Source organism: Camarhynchus parvulus, chromosome 1, assembly GCF_901933205.1.
Source record: "Camarhynchus parvulus chromosome 1, STF_HiC, whole genome shotgun sequence".
In the NCBI taxonomy this organism is placed as follows: Eukaryota; Metazoa; Chordata; class Aves; order Passeriformes; family Thraupidae; genus Camarhynchus; species Camarhynchus parvulus.
Genome location: NC_044571.1, coordinates 69,249,110 through 69,269,947, shown reverse-complemented (window position 1 = coordinate 69,269,947; position 20,838 = coordinate 69,249,110). Strand labels below are relative to the sequence as shown.

The 20,838-nt window shown below is 36.9% G+C and overlaps 1 protein-coding gene across 1 annotated transcript in view; it reads left to right on the top strand.

The window, feature by feature from the left end:
• PAN3 (poly(A) specific ribonuclease subunit PAN3) overlaps positions 1–17,750 on the top strand; it is a 79,072-nt gene extending 61,322 nt beyond the window's left edge. The window contains 7 exon segments of the mRNA XM_030954208.1: positions 640–805; positions 1,214–1,301; positions 7,183–7,322; positions 7,906–8,035; positions 10,914–10,978; positions 11,675–11,813; positions 14,808–17,750. Coding sequence (XP_030810068.1) covers positions 640–805; positions 1,214–1,301; positions 7,183–7,322; positions 7,906–8,035; positions 10,914–10,978; positions 11,675–11,813; positions 14,808–14,948 — 869 coding nt within the window. The 3' untranslated portion in view covers positions 14,949–17,750.
• The last annotated feature ends 3,088 nt before the right edge of the window (positions 17,751–20,838 follow it).

Genomic DNA, 20,838 nt, shown 5'->3' with positions numbered 1-20,838 from the left:
ACTAAAAATTCATTTGGAAGGAGAGTAATGCATTTCTTTCATATGACCCATGGAATAGGGGTCATGCAGTGATGACTTGTCAGGGAGTTGTGTCACGGCAGAACATAAGTGAAGTTGTGTTCAGTGATGTTTAGCCTCCAAATCTTTGTCTGATTTGCTCATGTAAACTGAAATTAGCTTGTTATTTTTTTCTTATTAGATGATAGAAAATGTTTAATTGGGAAGCCTACCTGCAATAAAGGTGGTAAAATGTTGCAGCTATTGTGGTACATACTCTTTGTTTCAGGATATTGGTGTTTTTACTTCTGAAGTACCTGCAAATTGTGATGTACCATCTACTTTGAGCAATTTCCAATCAGTGCTCATTCTCAACTTCAAAATATCATTTCCCTGAATATGAGAATGAAAATAATAATGCCTAATGAATTGTCAGCATTTTCAAAAAAATCACCATGTGAAACCAAACAATGAAGAAAAATCTATTCCCAAACTCACCTTTAAGGCAACATAGATGTGTCTTTCAAGGACTATTAAGAATTAAATGAAATGAGTGTGTGAGTTAATTGTATGATTCAAGATATTGTACTTTGCTTTTTGCACAGCAGCCTTCCATTGATGCTCACAATGTTTTGGTTCTAGGTCAGCATGATGGACCTCTGCCACGGCAGCATGCGGGGTTGCTTCCAGAGTCTTTGATATGGGCATATATTGTGCAGCTCAGCTCTGCCTTACGGACCATTCACACAGCAGGACTGGCGTGCAGAGTTATGGATCCAACCAAGATTCTGGTAACAGGAAAAACAAGGTAATGAAAGCATTCAGTCTCACTGTGCTCTGGGTTCCTGGCAGCTGCTGACTCTGCACCTGGTACATACATAGCTACTAAGTTCTCTCAACTGGCCTGAGGCATTGTGCTAAAGCTTGTAACTTTGGTCTTTTAAAGGTCTTCTAAAACATATTTTGGGAAGACTTATACATTATCCTCAAGCTACAGATCAGACCCACTACTGTCAGTTTAGACATTTGTTGATTTATTTGTAAATGGAATACTGTCTGTGCATTTTATCAAATAGTAAAATCAGTCTTTTCTGATTCATTGTAATTTGCTAGGTACTGATGATTTTTATGATATCGAAAAATTCAATGGATGCTAGAGGAAAAATTGAGTAACCAATTAAGTTTAATGGCTATTTTTCCTTTTCTCTTCCTAAAGGTTACGAGTTAATTGTGTTGGAATCTTTGACGTTTTGACATTTGACAACAGTCAAAATAATCCACTGGCATTAATGGCTCAGTTTCAGGTATGACAACACTGCTAGTTAGGTTGGTGGCTTGGCAAAGGGGTTACTGCAAACCAGTGTGATTCCTTTTGGAAGACAAGTACTTTAAGTAAACTGTAGTCCAGTGTATCTATCTGTAAATGACTGTATTTTTTCACTTCTGATTTGATCTTGGTTCTGCCATACACTGTTCGAATTTGCTTACAATTTATAAATGTGAATGCTCATTTTGGTATTTTCTGCCTCTAAAATTTCAGCAAGCTCACTGAACAAGTAGAACTATAGTATTTAACAAACCTAAGTCAGAAACGACTGGAAATAGAAATTTCTAAAGGAAGGAGAAGAAAAATCTTACATTTAGTGTTAGAGATAAAAAATAATGATAATAGTTTTTGCTCTGTCTTTTGTGATTTTAACATAAATAACTAAGTGTTGAATACCTTTTGAGAGGAGTAAGATCTTTCAGTTAACTGCATTTAGACCCTCTCCTCATGCCAAAAAGATTCTAGTGTATCTTTATTTTGGGCTCCTAGTTTTTCCGTGCTCTCCTGGTGTTCTCTGAAGCGTGGACTCTGCATAATTCCTGAATTAAGAAGAACCCCTTTAGAATTAACAAAAACTGTTCCACAGTCATCTGGAGCATCACTGTGTACAGGAGTGCCTCTTTCCCTAACTTCCCCTCAGGGTAAAGTACATTACTTCAGCAGTCATCACATACCCTGTTTGTACTGGGAGTGAAAGACTACAGTAGGGAGTTGGATTTAATTTATTTTTGTTAATTGACCTTATTCACTGTGAAAACTGCTTATTCAGAGTCTTTAAGTAATAACTGAAATGTTTGAACTTTGGCCAGAAGAAACTAGCTTGTTGGAGACGATATCCTTTAGAACATAACTTTTTTTTTAATGGTACAGTAAAGCAGTTTTCAGTGTGCTTTGAGGAGTACACCAAAGGATTTCACGCTCACACACGCACACTCAGCTACGTATCAGTGGGCTTTTGATAATAATTTAGTGGGAAACAGTTGTGAGAAGATGAAAATACAAATAAGTAAGGGGTTCCATGCCTAAAAATGTAATGAGAGGGGTTTTATTTAAATCTAAGTACTTCTCTATTTTAATTTCAGCTTGGAAAGGGATCCTCCTGAGATATTATGACATTCAAGTAAAGAAAAACATTTAGAATACTTGAAGATACAAATCTAAAAATACTTGCAGGTACACAAGTCTGTCAAAAGCACTTATCACCGTAGCAGCTCAACACATGGCAGCTGACTTGCTTGATAATGCCTAGTTTTGTTTAGGAGGAATGGCTTTTCATGTTTTATGTGTTGTTAATATTCAGATTGTTTAGGTTTATCTGCTAAACCAGAAAATAAATACTCCTAAATACTTAGTTTGGAAGATCTAAATTGCAATTAGTAAATACAGTCTGTTTTTTTCTTTTGCTGTTTTTTCTAGAAGGGCTAGGCTTTTACTGCCCATTTTTTTTCCTTCAGAGGTGCCAAACTGGGTCCATTCCTTGAAATTTATGGGTTATTTCTCATGCTCTACCTTTGTTTGCCCTAGCCAGATAAAATTACAAAATAACAGCTGCTGCTCGTCCTTTTTCCTTTCGATCCATGACCCAGTTCCTGAATTCCTTTGGAACTCCTGTGACTGTTAAAAATGTATGTTATCTCTTGGTTTACTGCCCAGCTAATATGCATTTCCTTGTTGTTGTCTTCAATGGAAAAAGCCATATTTGTTAGGATTTGCCATTTCCTGGCTATTTCCCATGGTTAATATAAAGAGAGATTTCAGCCAAACCAGTGAGGAGCTATGTAGAAGGAATGCAATTGTTCTTTGCAATCTGTGTTAAACACATTAATCTCTATGATCACTTAAGAGTTATATGAAGGCAACAAAAAGGAAGCTAAAAAGAAGTAAATGAAATACGAATGGCCACTTGCGTTGAAAACCAGGGGTTAAACCTGTATAAACTCCAGCATGTGACTTCCTGCCCCGCCCCAGTCCATAAGTCTTGTGTCAGTCAATTGCAAGGTACAGATGGGAAAGCTTAGTGATGATACAGGAAACAGTAAAAAGGTTTAATAAATATTTCTGTATTTGGAACAAAATTTGTAAGTCCTCCCCTTTACAAAAAAAAAAAAGAGAATGTAAGTTTTACTGTTTTAACAAGGGCTATAAGGTTACTTTGGCTTAAAGTAAATATTTTCAATTTAGCAAACCAAAATAACTTTCATATGCACCTCCCCAAATTTAAATAAACTAGTTTGAAGAGACATCTCAAGTACTATTATTGACTCTAAAAAAATGCACCAAAATGTAGGAACTTGGAAGTACTTCTAAGGACAATTCTACAACTTATCCTTTTAAGTGAACCCATAGAACTAGGGTATGAATGAGCTGATACTTATCCAAGCATAGCAGTGGATCAGGATAAACAAAATAAAAAGTAGTGTTGGTTTCAAAGTGTTTCTGGAAAATGGATCCTGTCAAAAAAAAAGTTTTATTTTAATAACTTACATGTCTGGCTGGTAAAATCAAATGTATTGGTCTGTTGAGGTATCTCTATGGCATTTGGCATAGTGGCACATACCTATTCAATTAAAAAAAATAAGAAAGGGTCCCTATGCAATTAACATTTAAATTACTCACTTGACATGCTTGAAATTGACTTAGTAAAAGGGAGACATTAATGAAGGTGGCTGGTTTTGAGTTTATGCCCTGGTTTTTAGTGAATGCTATTTAATAGCTCTGTCAATGAACTAAATGCTGATAAAATCCTTACTCGAAAAGCTTTCAAGAGATAGAAAATTAAGTTGGTAGAGGTTACAGTTATGACTTTAATTACTAATTAAATGGTTATTAATTGCATGCAAGGCACATTTTTGATCAAAAGGCTGCCTGTGCTTAGAAGGTGTAAAGCTTTTCCTTGAAGTTAGGAATCAACTTAGTATTACTGCATAGTCAGTGTTGATAGTTACCATAGCAGAAATTTTCTGTCAGATCAAAAGTAACTTACGTGATCCATAGGAGCATGGAAACACAATAGGGAGTATAAACAAGGAAATGATGTACCTAATATAGATCTGTACCTTGCACTACAGGAATGCAGAAAAATGTTTCTGGTGTTCCTGCTGCAAGGAAGTCTGGTAGTTCTTGTGTGCCTTCTTTAACCTTTCTTTGCCTAGGAACAGTAAGAGCTGAATATTTTCATAGGATAGGTTAGGAATTAATAGGCATATATGGATTGCTTCCTTACAGAAAAAATGGTGTAACCCAGCTTCTGGGCAGTCATGCATGTACCCTGTCTGAATTTATAGAGTGGGTCAGCAGGTGGTAGTTTAGTTGCTTCTAAAGCAGTAATCTGGCTCTCAGAAATCCTAAACTTAATGGGATCTTTCCAGCTTGTGATACTCTCATTCTCCAGTCACACAGGAAGAATATTGCCTTTGTGCTCTTGTAAATTGGGTATTGTGATAACATTTTCTTTCAGGATTTCAGCTAACAATGAATAGTAAAGTGCCTCCAGAGAGCAGTTCAACTGGCTCAAAATCTGAATTGTCTCACAGAATTACAGTTGTCTTATATTGATCAGTCTCTTAACTGAATGCTTCAAGTTCCTAAAATAAGTGGGATGAATCCAAGCCACTTTTGTGTCTAAAACAAGCTAATCATTGGCTGTAATTTGAAAACTGTGTGTTTGGGGTGCATTTGGGTGTCATATTCTCTCTGCCAATTCTTCTGATAGATGCGAAACAAACAAAAATTTAAGGTTGCAAGTCAAATGCTCAAAACCCACAAAGCTTGAATTTAAAATTTCCTGTCTGATGTTAAGTGTAAGACTTCCTCAATAATTTCCAAAATCTGTATGCAATCTGTATTATGAGAGCACCTGTGCAAAGGAAGACAATTTTCATAGGGTCTTGCCTGTATATTTTCAGTGTCCCAGGGTTGTATGATGATACAGAATTTATATAGGTTATATCCTTTTGAATGACTAAAAGTTGAAAGGTATTAAGTGTAAAGTAGAGGACTGCAGAAAGAAGTACAACTGTGGTTAATACAAATGCATATTTCTTCCAAGACTTTTTGGAGAAAAAAATCATAATGAAAATGTCTTTGTCTCAGGTGACACACATTTCTAGGTACTGCACCAGCAGAATTCCTCTGTTTACAGCCATACCAGTGTTCCCTGCTGCTGAAATTGACTGCTTGTTAGTGGAAGCAAGTTCATGCTGAAAAGGGGGTTTATTGCTCTGATTAACATCTCTTTACCAAAGGAAAAAGGAATGCTAATACTCAGAAATTCTGTGTTTCTTAGGAAATAGTTTAGCAAATGCCAGTCCCACGTCCTTTTCAACCACTTTGTCCATATTTGTCTCATTTTCCACATCCTGTTTCTGTCTTCATTAGCTACAAGAATAACATTCATTTTAACTTCTGATGTATTGTGTATCCATGTTCAAATTGTGCTGCTTAATCGTACTTGATATAGGAACAGCAGGGACATTGAGGGACCTGGAAAGGTTTGGTATTTTTCCCTTTCCCCCAGCACCTGGGAGATGTGGCTTCGGGGAAGGCTGTGCTCAGCTACTGCAGCCAGAGGCAGCAGGTGTGGTTATGCCTCTGGGTGGAAGAGCTATGAGGGGCTGTGGCATGTTCACCATCACAGCACTTTTCTAAAGCTGACAAATTCTAACCAGATCTTCTAATGCTGCCAGATTTTTTTAGCCTTTCTTACAGAAATGACAGAAGGTGGTTTCTTTGTATGACTGCATTCTCTGCTAAATGGCATGGCCTTGCTCTAGGCTATGGAACTGACATTCTCAATTACTAGTAGCTTTTATGTTTTTAGGTTTGCAAAAATATCTTATTTTCTCCAAAAAAACCCATAACCTCAGGAAAAGTCTAATTTTATATCTATAGTTGACTGTTAAATTCACTCTGAGGCATGTCCAGCATGGAAGGCTGCAGGTGTTTTTACATTTGGCCAAGTTGTGTGCAGCTGAAAGCCTTTCCATGGAAAGAATCAGTTCAACTTTTCCTATGAGTGTCACTGTTTGCTACTAAATTAGGCTCTTGCTTTTAGCAGTGAGCTTTAAAATCTAAAATCTACAGCTTTTCAAAATCATTTCTCATGGCTGGCTATTAATACTGGCAGAATTTTCTGTTATGGCAAAGCAGGGCTGTATCCAGCATTCATCTTTTAAGAGCAGTTCTGCTTTTAACAAAAGTGTTTAGTAATGCAAAGGTTTCTTCATAACACACAATGTTGTTCTGTTTGGCAACTGTACAGGCCCATCTAGTTATTTTGCACAGTTCAGATCTTTTCACACTGTCCATCAGAGATTAAAATATTTGAGCAATTTGTTATAATGGTGATATCATGTGTTAGAATGTGGTATGGATCCCAGTATGGAATTCACACTGGATGGCTAGATTGAAAAGATATGAATGCAGAAAATGCTGGTTTCAGTTTAACAAATAATCCTTTTATTTCTACATCTCGTATTGAGAAGACTTGTTCTGTTTGCCACCAACTCCTTGACTTGTCAGGATTGAGCGGGTGGGTGGCTCAGAGAACTTCATTACAGAGCTTCTGTTCAGTACACAGTTCTCTCTGGTACTGTCCTTAAGCTAAAAATAGGTAAATTTTAATAATTCAAAGATAAATATAGTACTTAAAAATTGCTAGGTGTCAGGACAGATTTTCTTCTGTACTTTTTAACTACTCTGACTTGAACAATCATATTGAAATATGATTTGAATAGCACTTACTTTAGTTGCTCAAATTCTTCTAAGGTTTTGAAGAACTGTCTCTTTAACACCATCTAGTACCATGGGTAGTATTTATCTGTACTAAGAATCTTACCTCTGTGTGTTTTCCCTATTAGCAAGCAGATCTGATCTCCCTGGGGAAAGTTGTGTTGGCTTTGGCTTGCAATTCTTTATCAGGAATTCAGAGAGAGAATTTGCAGAAAGCAATGGAACTGGTGACAATCAACTATTCCTCTGACCTGAAGAATCTGATTTTGTAAGTTTGTTTAATAAACCTTTTAAGGGAAATTGCAGCACTTTTCTTATGTATACAAATGCAAAAGCGAAATGGTATTTTTAAAAGCAAGTAAGATTACAGATAAATCTGCTGTTGTTGAATTGTCTTCATGAAATAGGCACACTGACTTTTTGGCCAAAAGGTTGAGTGCTAGCCTTTTCTGGTTGCATATTCTTTTTGTGTCATTTCAATAAAGTCAGCCTTTTTCTCCCTTGCAGCCTGAGTGAGAAAAGTAGAAGTCTTTTCTCCTTTCCTCATTTGAAAAACGATTGCATTGCAGTCAGAATCTGCATCCTTCTCTCTTTTTGTGTATATTCTTGCTGTTTGAATGGAGTGAACTGCACAGTTTTGTGAAAGTATACTCCTGTCTTGTATAAATAACTGGCTCGATGTATACATGCAATTTGATTGTGTTTTCTTGATGGTATCTTCTTAAAAGAAACATAACAATTGTCAACTTTATGTATTAAATACAAGAAGCTAAATAGTTATAAAATCATAATGGAATATAATGTTTGGCATTTGCAGAAAGTAATCTTTGGTGGTTGGGTTATTTTGGCAGGTATTTGCTGACTGACCAAAACAGACTTCGCAGTGTAAACGATATCATGCCTATGATTGGTGCACGATTCTATACTCAGTTGGATGCTGCTCAGATGCGAAATGATGTTATAGAAGAAGATCTAGCAAAGGTAAATTATGTAGTAACTCCTGCAGAAAGACCTGTAGTCAGTGTTCCTAGATCTGTACCTTGAAAGCGAATGTTTTCTACTAGTTTCTGTTGGGTTTTTTTTTCCTTTCTGTTTGTTTATTAACCTAAGTAATCTGCCTGAAGGCTTGACAAGTCTAAACTCAGGCTTTTGAAAGCCCCAGAGCTTCAAGAATGCCTAGTTTTAAGATGTCTTCAGCTGTGTTTTGACTGAAGTAGCATCTTCATTTCCAGCCCGTAGTCTTGGGAAAATTATGTTCTTTATAGCATGGTTAAAAATAGCATTCTGAGTAAAGAAGGCCATGTATGTCATGGAGATCATTTAATGTGTGCTAAAGCCCCATAAATTTTTAGATTTAGATTTTGGTGTCCTTGTTCTCATATGCTTTCCTTTCCGAATGAATTCTAATCCACTGAGATACCATGTTCAGCTTTCCTGAAGCGTGCACTCTTGCTGTGGAGGTCTGTGGTGTTCAGTCAAGGTATCAAGTACTAGCTATAAAGGAAATGTGTACTATGTATCAAGTCAGGGTGTATTTGTTCAACAGGGAGGTGTCTATTAGTCAGAAGTAACTGAGAGCAGGAGATATATTGGGGAATGCTCTCATGGCCCTGAAAATATGTGGGATAGGGTACTACAGAAGGATTTAATCAAGTTCTGTGATTCCACTCCATTATAACCCCTCACTGGGAACTTTTTAAGAGACAGTAGACCAGTGTTTGGGATTCTAATAGCCTCGGTTCTCTTGATTTCTCCAGCATTGTCCTGTTGGAGAGTAATCTTCCCCTCCTTGATGAAAGTTGCTGAAATCTATCAGAAGCAAGGAGCTGTAGAAGAGCCAGGCAGTATCTGTGTACCTCTAGATGCTGGGTGCACACTTTCTCAGAATCAACTACTAATCCTTCTCCAGAGGTTTTTAAGTTTGTTGTTAAGGTGGCCTATGTGCCTGCACAAAGCTGGGCAGATGAACTCCTTCCCATAGCAAAGATGGAGATTGCCCTGTGATCAGCGTTACAATCTCTGTATTTTTAGTGAGGCTGTTTGAGCAGTTGTTTATAACTGGCATGTGGGCAGAGGTACTACAAATTCAAGTTGTTGCTTAGCCCCCAGTTTGGCAATAGCTGTTTACTTGACAGTGATAAATACCACTTCTTAATTAGCTGTCACACTGTGACTTGTTTGTACTGTGACATCCCCTCCATTAACATCAGAGCCACAGTATCCCTTAAGTCTACTCTGGTACGCTCTGTGCATTTTTGTCCCAAAACAAATGCTTTGGAGGGAGTATTAGAAAAAGACTAGCATGTGTGATTTTTTTTTTCTTATATTGTCCAAGCATGCAGTCATCTGTAGCTTAGGGACTCCTGATGCTGGGAGTGGTTTGTATGTAGTTAATATCTTTGTAACACTCACTTCTCACAGAGCAGTAACCCTATTATGCTATTCCTTTCCTTCCTCACTTTTACGTTTTTCATATTCATGTCATAGCAGTCAAAGCCTCAGTTTATAAGCTCTGTGGAAAGTATCTCCCTCCCCACAGGCTACTAGGCCTGCAGAGAGGCCTCTTGGAGACTTGGTCTCTGTGGTTTTGCTCAGCTGTGTCACCATTCACTGGGAATCTGCAAGGCAGTGAACTTTACACAGGTGTAGTTTTGGCTTTTCAGTATTTGATCACATGCCAAAAATAAACTTGGTGGTTAGACCAAATAGTAGACCTTGGGTAGCTGGACAGGGTTGGTTTTCCATGTCAGTCTCTAAGTGTTGCTACTGTTGAGGTACAAGCTGTTTTCCAGTGTGTTTTTAGACTATTAATAGAAATCTGCAACCCATAGGTTGTCCAAGGTCAGGCTGCTATCACTTTGACCCACTTTATTTACCCAGCTGTGCACAGTAATCTACTGCAGACTGAATTCGGTTGAAATCAATATGATCATGCATGGAATTAGATGCATCTTAGCATGAATAATGTTGTAGACCTGAGCCATTGGAGAATGTGAATAATATCAGAGAGGATCTTTTCCTGACAACTTCGATTTACACTGTGAATTAATTTTTTTGTTTAATGTAAGCTACGATGTTACTGTTTTACTGCATCCTAAGTAGTGTGGAAAAACACTGAATGAACTTTCAGTTGCATGTGTGCTAAGCAACTGTAATTTTAATATTCTCCCTCTTTGTGACCTCATTGTCACTGCTTTATTTATGTCATTTATGGACTCAGCATTTATACTCTTTTAAGACTTAGAAGCTAACTGCTTTGAAAAAACGTGTTTCAAAATTATTTTTGCAATCAATTATCATTTGAGTATTAGTTTCATGATATTGTTGCTAAATATTTACTAAAAATGTTTACAAAGCATTTCTGAAAAACAGATCTGGTAGATGGTTTCTTCTCATCTTTATGTGAAATTAGGTGGTGTACCGCATACTTATGCGTATCTTGGTATCTGTGTGTGTGTGTGTGTATATATATATATATATATATATACACATAAACCCCCATATTATTCTCATTTAACTTACTGTATTTTAGCATACCTGTGAGTATAGGCTGGCAGGAGATTAGATTTACATTTCCACAACGAAATAGATTGCCTGGTCCAGTTCCTGCTGGGACTGGGAGGTATCATTAGTTGCTGAATCTTTGGATTATAATTTGAAGTACTAAAATGAGCACTGGACTACTGATACATAATAAAATGCATTTGATCTCTGTCTGAAAAAATTATGCCCTCTCCTTTGAATAAATAAGCCTTTGTAATTAACAGTGCTTCATTGGCATTATTACCATGTATTTTTTGCAAGTAAATGTCTAAATTTTGTTTCAGAGACTCTTAATAACTTTTTTCTTGTTTTCTAGGAGGTGCAAAATGGAAGGTTGTTTAGGCTCCTAGCAAAATTGGGAACAATCAATGAGAGGCCAGAGTAAGAAAACTTGTTTTTGTGGTTTAGAGTATGTAAAACACAGTTTGCAATGCGCTTTCTTCCTTCATAAATTTAAGCTAAATTTTTCTCCCCATATTTGCCCATGGAGAAATGAATATTTAAGAAGCCTTGAGAAAAATTAGATGAGCAATTTTGACCAAGACTTTAAGTAGACAGGAGAAGGCTACAAGTTGTTTCCTTGTATTTAGTATGGTTTATCTTGTGAGTGGCAGTAGTTTTGGAGGAAATCCATTGCTTGCTTTAACTGACGCAAAGGATATAGATACTGGTTTTAAGCTAGTGAGTTTTCACCTTGTTTTTTATTGACTAACTACATGAAAATGAAGTGTTCATTGTCTGTTTTCCATCCCTTTGCATAAACTTAGAGTTATGTTTATAATGCAGGTTTCTACATATGTTTTATGTGATAAACTTGTTACAGATAATTTTTGCTTTCTTCCGCTATTTTTGGTGGCTCTTGGAAGGCATTAGCTTTAGGCACTCAAGCAGCTGAGAAAGTTTTGTATAGGTTATCTTCTGTTTGTGGTGGAGGGGGACTAATTTAATTGCAATTTATAGCAGGAGATTAGCTGTGCACTAAGACTGCTCAGCTGAGATTGAAGTGTCATTTATATCTGTGGGGTTTGATTTTACTTAACTTACTGAGCTTTGATATGAGAATTTGTTTTTCACTAGGTTTCAGAAGGACCCAACATGGTCAGAAACTGGAGACAGGTATTTACTAAAGCTCTTTCGAGATCACCTTTTCCATCAGGTGACAGAAGCGGGTACTCCTTGGATTGACCTCAGTCACATTATCTCATGTCTTAACAAGGTACACTGTACTTCAGTTAGCTTTTACACATTTAATTGGGTTAGCTTTCTTTAAAAGAGTATTCCACTGCAAAGCAAGTTGGCACTGGAAGGTTAATGCTATTGGCTTAGCTGGTGACTATTTTCCCCATTTTGGATTAAAACCATGTATTCTCTAAGCTAATATTCCAACATCTATGGATATTTCAAATAAAGCTAGTACATGATATTAACAATTTGTTAATATAACGTGAGATACAATATTAACTTTTCATCCTAGAATGCATTGATTACTGTGGATAAGCAATGCTGGTCCCTTTATGCTACTCTGGTCTTTCAACACAGCATAAAGGATCCATAATACTCCTTTAACTGGGGGTGGTTTCTGTTGGTAGTTATCACAAAGGATGGTCATAAGGCAAGATCCATTCCTTAATTGTGCTGACTTGAGTAGGTGGCAGGAAGGAAACTGAAATTTGTGTAAAATCCTTGCCATCAGGACAGTGCTATAAAATTTCTGTGACTTAACATTTTAAGTCCACTTCTGTAATAACTTCCCTAGTCTCTCCAGCCCTTTGTTTTCCAAGGCTGACTTAATAAAGCTATTTGCAGTTTTCTAAGAGTTGCACCACTAGCAGAATTTTATCCGAGCACTCTCATGATTTAATAGCAAGAGATGTGTGAGAAACCATGAGATCTTCAGTAGATGAAGAACTTGTCTGGCTCCATAAATTAAAAAGTATGTGAGCTGATTAAATTTTTTATTAGTAGATCAGCTTTCAACTTATTTTACATTGTTTTGCCAAACCTCAATAATCCATGGGAGATTAAGAGGCTGCAACTTTTTTTGTTGTTGCTTTTTAGCTGCTTGGTAGTTTGACTTGCTCTGTAGAGAATGGTGATGCAGACACTGACAATACACAGTTTTAGTGCCCAATATATTCTTTTCTAGGACTAGGATAGCCAACTTTCTCCTCCAAGAAAAGTGGAATGTGTTCAGATCCTTTGATGTGTAATAACTGTACAGTTAAATATTTTTCTAAAATTGTCAGGGTTTCTAACCTCCTATTAGACCACTGCTGTGCATTTTTTAACCTCCTTTTTATCTTTCTGGTTGGTGTCTGTAATCACTTTAAAAAGGACATTAAAGGGATTGAGGCTAAATCAAAAAGAAAGCATGTTGACATTCAAGTAGGCATTGAAATGCCATCATGATTTGAAAGCAGTGACTCATACAGTACTGTAGCAAGAGGGGACAGTCCTGAATTCATAGGTCAGGTAAGAGACAATGTCAAAGAATGCCTTGTTCTATAAATGTTCATGGCTTACCTTTTCAAACAGAGACTCTTCTCTTCTGTGGTTGTGGGCTCAGCACACAAAAAAATGTAAGGCTCACAGAACTCTGCTTTGGAAATACACTCTAAGAAGCACTTCAGAAACTGTAGAAGTACTAGTAGAAGTTATGTGGACTTTACTGGTACTTGCCAAACACATTCATTTTGAAAAGCTATTCTGTTGTTTAAAAAAAACCAAACCAACAAACTTCCCTTTTCATTGTGGTGTTTTGAGCATCTTTTCAGCTGAGGATATTGATTTGTGCACCCACAGGATGAAAGAAAGCCATAAAAATTGATGTTTGTAATTAGAAGTGTGGCTTTCTTAATACAGACCTTCCATTAGGAAGACCTTCCATTAAGGTAATTAATTGATTTGTTGTATGATGCTAATGGAAAGAACAGTGGACAATATTTCACAAACGCCTTAATTGTATTAATATTTTCTAATGGATGTTGGAAGACATTGGTGGTTTTATCCTACTCTACAAAAATTAGAAGCTAATTGGCTTGCTTTCAGCCTTCTGAAACCGTTCACAAAGCAGCAGCTTTAAAATGTGGTGGTTCGAGTTTTTAAGGTTACACTCAAAACATTACTTTAGAAGGGAAATGCAAGAAATTGCTAACTTGCTGTGTTGCTCCAGACAGCAGCTAGTAGAACATCTCTGTGACAAATTTCATTGTTTTTCTACTCAGTACAATATTATAATGGTATTATAACTATATTACATTTATATTACATTTAAACCTGCTGGGGTTGTATTTCCAAAGAATGGATTGGTAGTGTCATATCTCACTTGTCTCTGCCCCACCTTTTGTATTGGAATAACAAAGACTGTGGTGGAACTATCAACATATTGACTAAAACAAAACTACAAAAGTTCTTCATAATAAGAGAGTCTTGGCAGTTCTCTATTGATGAACATTTCTTGCAAAGTGGGAAGAACATAAGAAACAATGATGTAATGGGCTTCAGCATGTAAAGCAGGATATTCCTCTATTAGAAATTAGGATCTAATGGAATATAAAAAAAAGTACATATTGAATTTGAGAAGTCAGAACAAACCATGAGAAGAAATGTGGAACAAATGTTGATCTTCAACCCCAAATTATTAATTTGGTTATGGATTATACCAAAGTAATTTTTTCTTTCTAAGGCGTTAAATGTACCACACAGCATAGTTTGTTTCCAGTACTGCCAAAAATGTGAGGTTTGGGTTTCTACCAGTTTTCAGGCTACCTGGGGTGGATCCATCCATTATCTCATTTTGGAGTGGACAAGAAGTAAATTACTTACCCTATGTTTAGGTTTGTGGATCATATGTGCAAATGTAATATCAAATTTAGTTTTGTTCTTCAGGAAGTACATGAAAATTTTGCCAGCTTTCTACACAGGGAAGTATAGCATTACAGGATTACTAGCTTTGTGGAAGGGGAAGGAAACAATGGTAATCTAGTCCTAAGGTCTGGAATGTCCGTCAGGTTAAGACCAAAATGTCTCGATTTTTTGACGAGGATGTTGTTGTGGTGCGATTCAGATTCTTCCTTTGTGTCCTGTTAGCGGATTTGAACTGCACCATAACAATGTACTTGCCAAGAAATTGATTGCTTTTGTTGTTGGGGAAATGTTTTGCCATTTCTTTCACACTTCTTTTATTTTATCTTTTGCATTCTTGTTACAGTTAGATGCTGGTGTGCCAGAAAAAATAAGCCTCATTTCCAGAGATGAGAAGAGTGTACTTGTGGTAACTTACAGCGATTTAAAACGCTGCTTTGAAAATACTTTTCAAGAACTGATTGCAGCCGCAAATGGTCAGTTGTAGTATTTGCTGAAAGCATGCAGGACATTGCTGAGGAACTTAACCTATAGCAAATTGCACTACAGCTGAATTGTTGTTGTCATCTCATTTCACATTTGGGAAACAAACAGGAGATGAGCAAAGCTGCTTGCACTTCAGTCAGGTACACTGTTACTTGAAGGGAAGAATGTTTCACTTATCCTAGAGCTAAGGCTGCCATTGGAGGCTTTATCTGTGAAGAATTTATTTTAGATTAAGGAACACATCAGGTGCATGATGTTCCTACTTTTATTTTTTCCACTTGTATATGCACTAATTTTAATTTTTTTAAGACTTTTCTGATCTCTGAAGTTTTGCCACATTGTATACTTAAGGGAAACTCTTTGCAAGGACATTTCTGGGATACATTTTTGTCACTGAGGATATAGCAAAATTTATTCATTTTTTGATATTATTTGCACCCAGAATAGCATAAAGGACCAGGTAAATAATTTAATAGAAATTGTGTTCTATTAATGACCGTTTAGTTCGTAACCTCTGTAAAAGTGTGTTGTATGCAAGCTCTGTATGCCACCCACTGTTAGCTCAAAGAAATGTGAGAAGAAGCAACTTTTTAAAACCAGTCAAGTGAAGCATTGGTGAATTGACTAAAAAGGAAAGAAAGTCCCCTGTCATTCAATTTAAACTTTGTCTAAGCGAAGTGACGAAAACAGCATAATGGGAAACATCTTTAATTTAAGGAGCATATCAAACTTGCTCTAAACACAACCAGCGCCTTTTAAAAACTGTTTGTACATTTTCCTGGTAGTCAGAAGCATTTACATTTATGCAATTTTTTTAATAGATTTTTTTTTAAAGAAATTGTTTAAATGCCTGAAGTTTCAGGAGTGTATTACTTTAGGTTATTTACAGTATAATTTTTGTATAAAGTTCTGTTCTTTGAACCACAGCTTTATTATGGTACGCTACACTGGATACAGATACAAAGACACTGTTAAAAGAAGATTAACTAAACACAGCAGTTGTCTGGCATCAAGAGCTTTTCAAGTTTTACGGCCTGAATCTGGAGGGATAATGATCTGCTGTGCCTTTGCAGTCACTGCTTAGCCCAAAGTAATATTACTTTTGCTAATACTCAGCACATGAATATTCCTGAAGTAATTCAGTCTCAAAAGTCTGGAATTTTGCTCCTCAATTACCTTTCTAATTTTTGGACATGCAGTTGTCTCCAAACTTGGGTATTCATGGGATTTCTAGTTAAACACCTACACTTTGATACTGAAGACTGCCAAATATGTAGGAATTTCCTTTCTTAAAGCAGTAGTGAAGACTGTATCTATCCTTTCCCAGCACTGAATGTTTTAATAGCACTGGGTGCTCACCATGAAGAAAATGTGGAAACTCAAAAGGTCAGGACAGACTCTAAGCACTTGCAACTGATGTTACTGACATCAATTTTAATGATTCTCAATATTTGTAGTTTTCAGAGAAGTTTTTAATATTTCTCTGTCCACTTTTATAAGCTTTAAAATGATTCTCCGCCTTGAGACTTGCATCAAGAAAAAAGCAACTCTCTTCACATCGAAAGCTTTGAAGACTAGGGACATGCTTTACACATTTTAGAAAATGTGGTCGAATCCACATTAAGTAGCATCAGTTGTTGAGTTTAAAAATCAATTATTGTTGCAATTTTCAAAGGAACATAATGTTTAATATTCAAACGATAACAGTTGCCAGAATGTTCTTTTTAATGTAAAAGGAACAGGAACTTTGAAAAGTGAACATGCAGAACAGTCTTTTATCATTAGCTCATGTATTTGAGGAAGAGCAGCTGTCTTTTCTATGTTTTTTGACAAATCATATTGTAATTCTTTTGTACAAAAAAAGAAGTACTTGTATTCTAGAAGAAATATGGAATGCTTAATTTATAAGCGGGCTGAGGTTTTTTCCAGTATTGTTTTCTTTGAAAATGAAAGGGGATCATCTGTTCAGTTGTGGGGTTTGGGAACCTTTGAAAATTTAATTTGTGGACCAATATTTTGTGGAAGTGTAAGGCAGGGGTAAAATAGGGCTTGAATTCTCATCCTTTTTAGACCAGCACACCCTCTGCAAGACATGTCTAAATTGCAAACCTGTGTGTATTTGCATAATGTCAGTTTGCTTCAGCCCCTAGTAACCTCAGGACTTGGTTTAAAAATAAAAAGGTAGACAGCTAATAAGTTTTCATACATAATGTCAGCCAGAAAATATTTGGTGTCAGGTAATACATAAAATTAAAAAGGAGTTGAGCTTTGTTTTCTATTTATTTTATTTGGTCTGTATTTGGGAATGATTTGAACAGTCTGAAGTTCAGCTTGGGTGTTTTTTTGGGGAGAGCCCTTCTACCCCATTTTAATTCCATTTAGAAGGTTGTCCTAAAGTTGTAGTTTAATCCATTCATAGGAAGAACTGTGTATCTGTATTTAAAAGAAGAGTCACCAGGATGTGCCCTCCCAGATGGGAAATTTATTTCTGACCTTCCTATTTTTTACAGCTAAAAGCACAGAAGGGACAACCTTTGAAATCATCTGATGTTGGTCATTTTAATTTTTGTACCTGTTTTAAATTTTGTTGCTGTATTTACTATATTGTAAATATTTTGTTGAGGGTACCTATGTATTTTTGATTTGCCCTTGTTTCAGTAATTCAGGTGTCAACTGCTTCCCCTAAAAAGCACCAGTATGTTAAGTTCTAATGTCATGATCCCAATATGTGTTACTCATCTTTAATCCTGTTTTCATTGTTCATGTGTACAGCAGTATTTTTAATAAAGAATACCAGAAGTAACGTGGCCTTATTTTGACATTGTGCAGTTCTGAGATTGGATCCAGGGCATTTCAACTTTGGTGGTGGAATTTTATTTCATTTGTCTCATACTTCTTTTGTATTCATTCTGTCTGCAATGCAGAGTTTAAACAAACAGGAGTCACAAATTGTGTTTAGTGCTTGCCACTTAGAGTGTATCAGATGTCCTAAAACTGAGAGTTGCTGTTCACTAGAAGTGTATTAATACATATTTCTGTAACTCCCAAGTCAAATCCCTTCTGCTTCAGTTTGATCAGGTCTGCTTTCCTCAATAAGCCCTACTTTTGAAAACTCTGCTCAAGTACCCTTACTTCCATGTTTTTTGAGCTTTTTTTGCTCAGTAACAAAGTGTATTAATTTCTCTGAGAATTTGCACATGGAGTCACAATAACTTCATTTCACAGAATTCTTTTTCTACATTTTTAACCAGCAAAGGTTCAGTGATTTGCTGGTGGGATAAAGTCTCCTATATCCATCCAATGCTGACCATGCTTATTGGAAGTATGTAATATATTGTGACTTGTCAGTAGTCCTTGCACATATTTAACATGGAGTCATTATCACTGAAATTGCAGTGGTTTAGGAATGTTATTATATAAGCTACATTGTTTGATTGATGCACATATCCAGTCTCCAGTTTCCTCCTTAGTAATGTGCAGCAACAGCTACACAACTCCTTTAGCAATTGATGATCCCATTCTGCTTTCCCAGAGAAAGCTGCATCTCCACTTCCAGCATTTGGAGAGCCCCTCAGATTGAATGCTGTTTAGCGCAGAGCACTTGATTGAACATCTCTATGGAGGCAGCATCCCCAGCTTCAGATGGATGGGGTGGGGATGTGGGTATCCTCTGAAGAAAAGAGTCTCTACCTGGGCCTAAGGTACTGCCTGCTGTCACAGTAGCTTCAGAACAGGCTTTGGTGAGGACACCTTAGCTCTGTTTGCTATCCTTTTCTCTGGTGTGCATCTTCTAGCTGCTGAAGAAACCAGGAATGGTGGGTGGTTGGGTGGATGTTTGTCTTCCCCCACCCTGAAACCTTGACTCCCGCAGAAGCTGAGTTGAATTTTTGTCTCTAGACAGCAGTAAGTTCTTCCTAAATATGCTGAACCTAGAGAATGTGACCCACACAGGGAGCAGTGACAGATGTCTGTCACCGTAGCTGGTTTGCTGTGGGTTTGCTATCCCTTCCTTCTGTGTGATTATTCCATGTTCTCCTTTGCTCAGAAAATCAGCCTGTGAGATGGATGTGTGCCAGATGTTTGTGCTGCCCAGTGCTGACTTGTGTGCTACAGCAGTCTTTGACACCGGCAGAACTCTTAATTTTTCTTCAAAAGCCAACTTTATTAAATGAATTTAGTAGTCAAACACATTATATAAAAGACAGAAAATGCTAGACAAAATAGGAGTTCTTCACATCTGAAGACACTTGAGGGTTCATACAAAAGTAATCTTTGTAGTCCAGTTTTCTTAAATATTTATGCACAAAAGCATATTTATATATTTACACTGTGCAAACATGTCCTTTGAGATGCATCATCCTGTAACTATTCTTGCTCAGTTCTAGTAACAAAAGAATACTGAAACTTTTGTCTTGATCAAGGTCAAATATACTTTACCAACAAGAGACAGTGCAATAGGTATTTAAAATGATGATCTCTTGTGCAGAGATACTTAGCTCAGAAGTAGTGGTACATATTTATTTTGCTTGAATATCAAAGATAGTTTTATTTGTAAATATGCAAAAGGTCATTTGTCTTAAAGTCTGTTAGTAGGTTACATTCACAGCTCTTTAGCTGAATTCTGAGAGAGCAAGAGGTCATATAACATGTAGCATTTGAGTTAATACATATTTTAGTGGACCACAAGAAGCTGACATTGGGCTGTAATTTATTTGGCAGATATCAGTGATACTGTGTTAAATGTCCAGCTCTCATTTCAGTACTGCATTCAATGGTGAAAGGGAACGGGTGCATCCTAATGCTTCTCAAGCAAAGAACACTCATGACCTTTCTGAGATGCTATACAAAATCTGCTGTAAATGAATGATATCTTTTTATTCCTGTACATACTGGTAATTTAACATGGAAATTTAGGTGTCTTCATAAAAAAGCTGCCCTAACTTTACAGATTGCCTTGTAATTTCTAACTAATCTCTTCAAACTCTCTAGTGATCAATTAAAGTATGTGCAGTCTAGTAGCCATCTTGTCTTTTCAGACAGATTCCCATAAATAAAATATAATCAGTGCAGTGTTAGAAGGTCTGTGAGGGTTTGTGGACAGAGCTTGGCTTTAACCTATCTACCTTGTGGTTTGGTTCCAGTGTGTGTGTGTTGGCTTATGACAAAGTGCAAAATCTCGGTATTTACTGGATTTCAACAGGATTGTCCAAACTGAATTGGTATGCATTCCCTGTTGTTACAGCCCTGGATCTGGTCTTAACTCTTGTCTATCCTTGCCAATCGTGTTTAGCAACACATTTTAAATTCTTGCCTTGCAAGGCTCCCTACTGCGTCTGCCATCTGGAGCAGTAAGATGCATATAATGCCCCATCCCCAGTTAGCTTATTCAGCTTCCCCAGACCATCAGCCTTCCCACAAGTTTCTCAAAGTAGTTTTCATAAAAAATATAGTTTGTGGTCAGTTTCTAGTTTCTATCTTCTTGAAGGCTTCTTTGTTTTCCAGCACAACACATACCCCAGCCATGGGATGCGGATACCTTGGTGCCTGGTGCAGATTCCTGGCTCTCTAGGGCTCCCAGCTGCCTCTCCCAGTCAGGACAGAAGTGAGCCTGAGCAGAGGCTGTAATAATGGCCTCTGGGTTTTCCTGGATGCAGAAGCACTCAGCAGTTTTAGTGAAAGCTATTGGTGTTGAGCATTTGGGAAAGTCAAGGTATAAGCAATAATATTTTGCTCTATTTTGAATACGTGTGCTGCAGTCTGTAGAAAAGCAGATCTCGGATTAAGCCAATGATAACTTCTCAAGTTCTATGATCATTGAAATAATTTGGGTCAGAGTTTTTAAACTGACAGTGTTTCACGAGAACCTGCATGTTTACTTGGCCTAGAAGAAC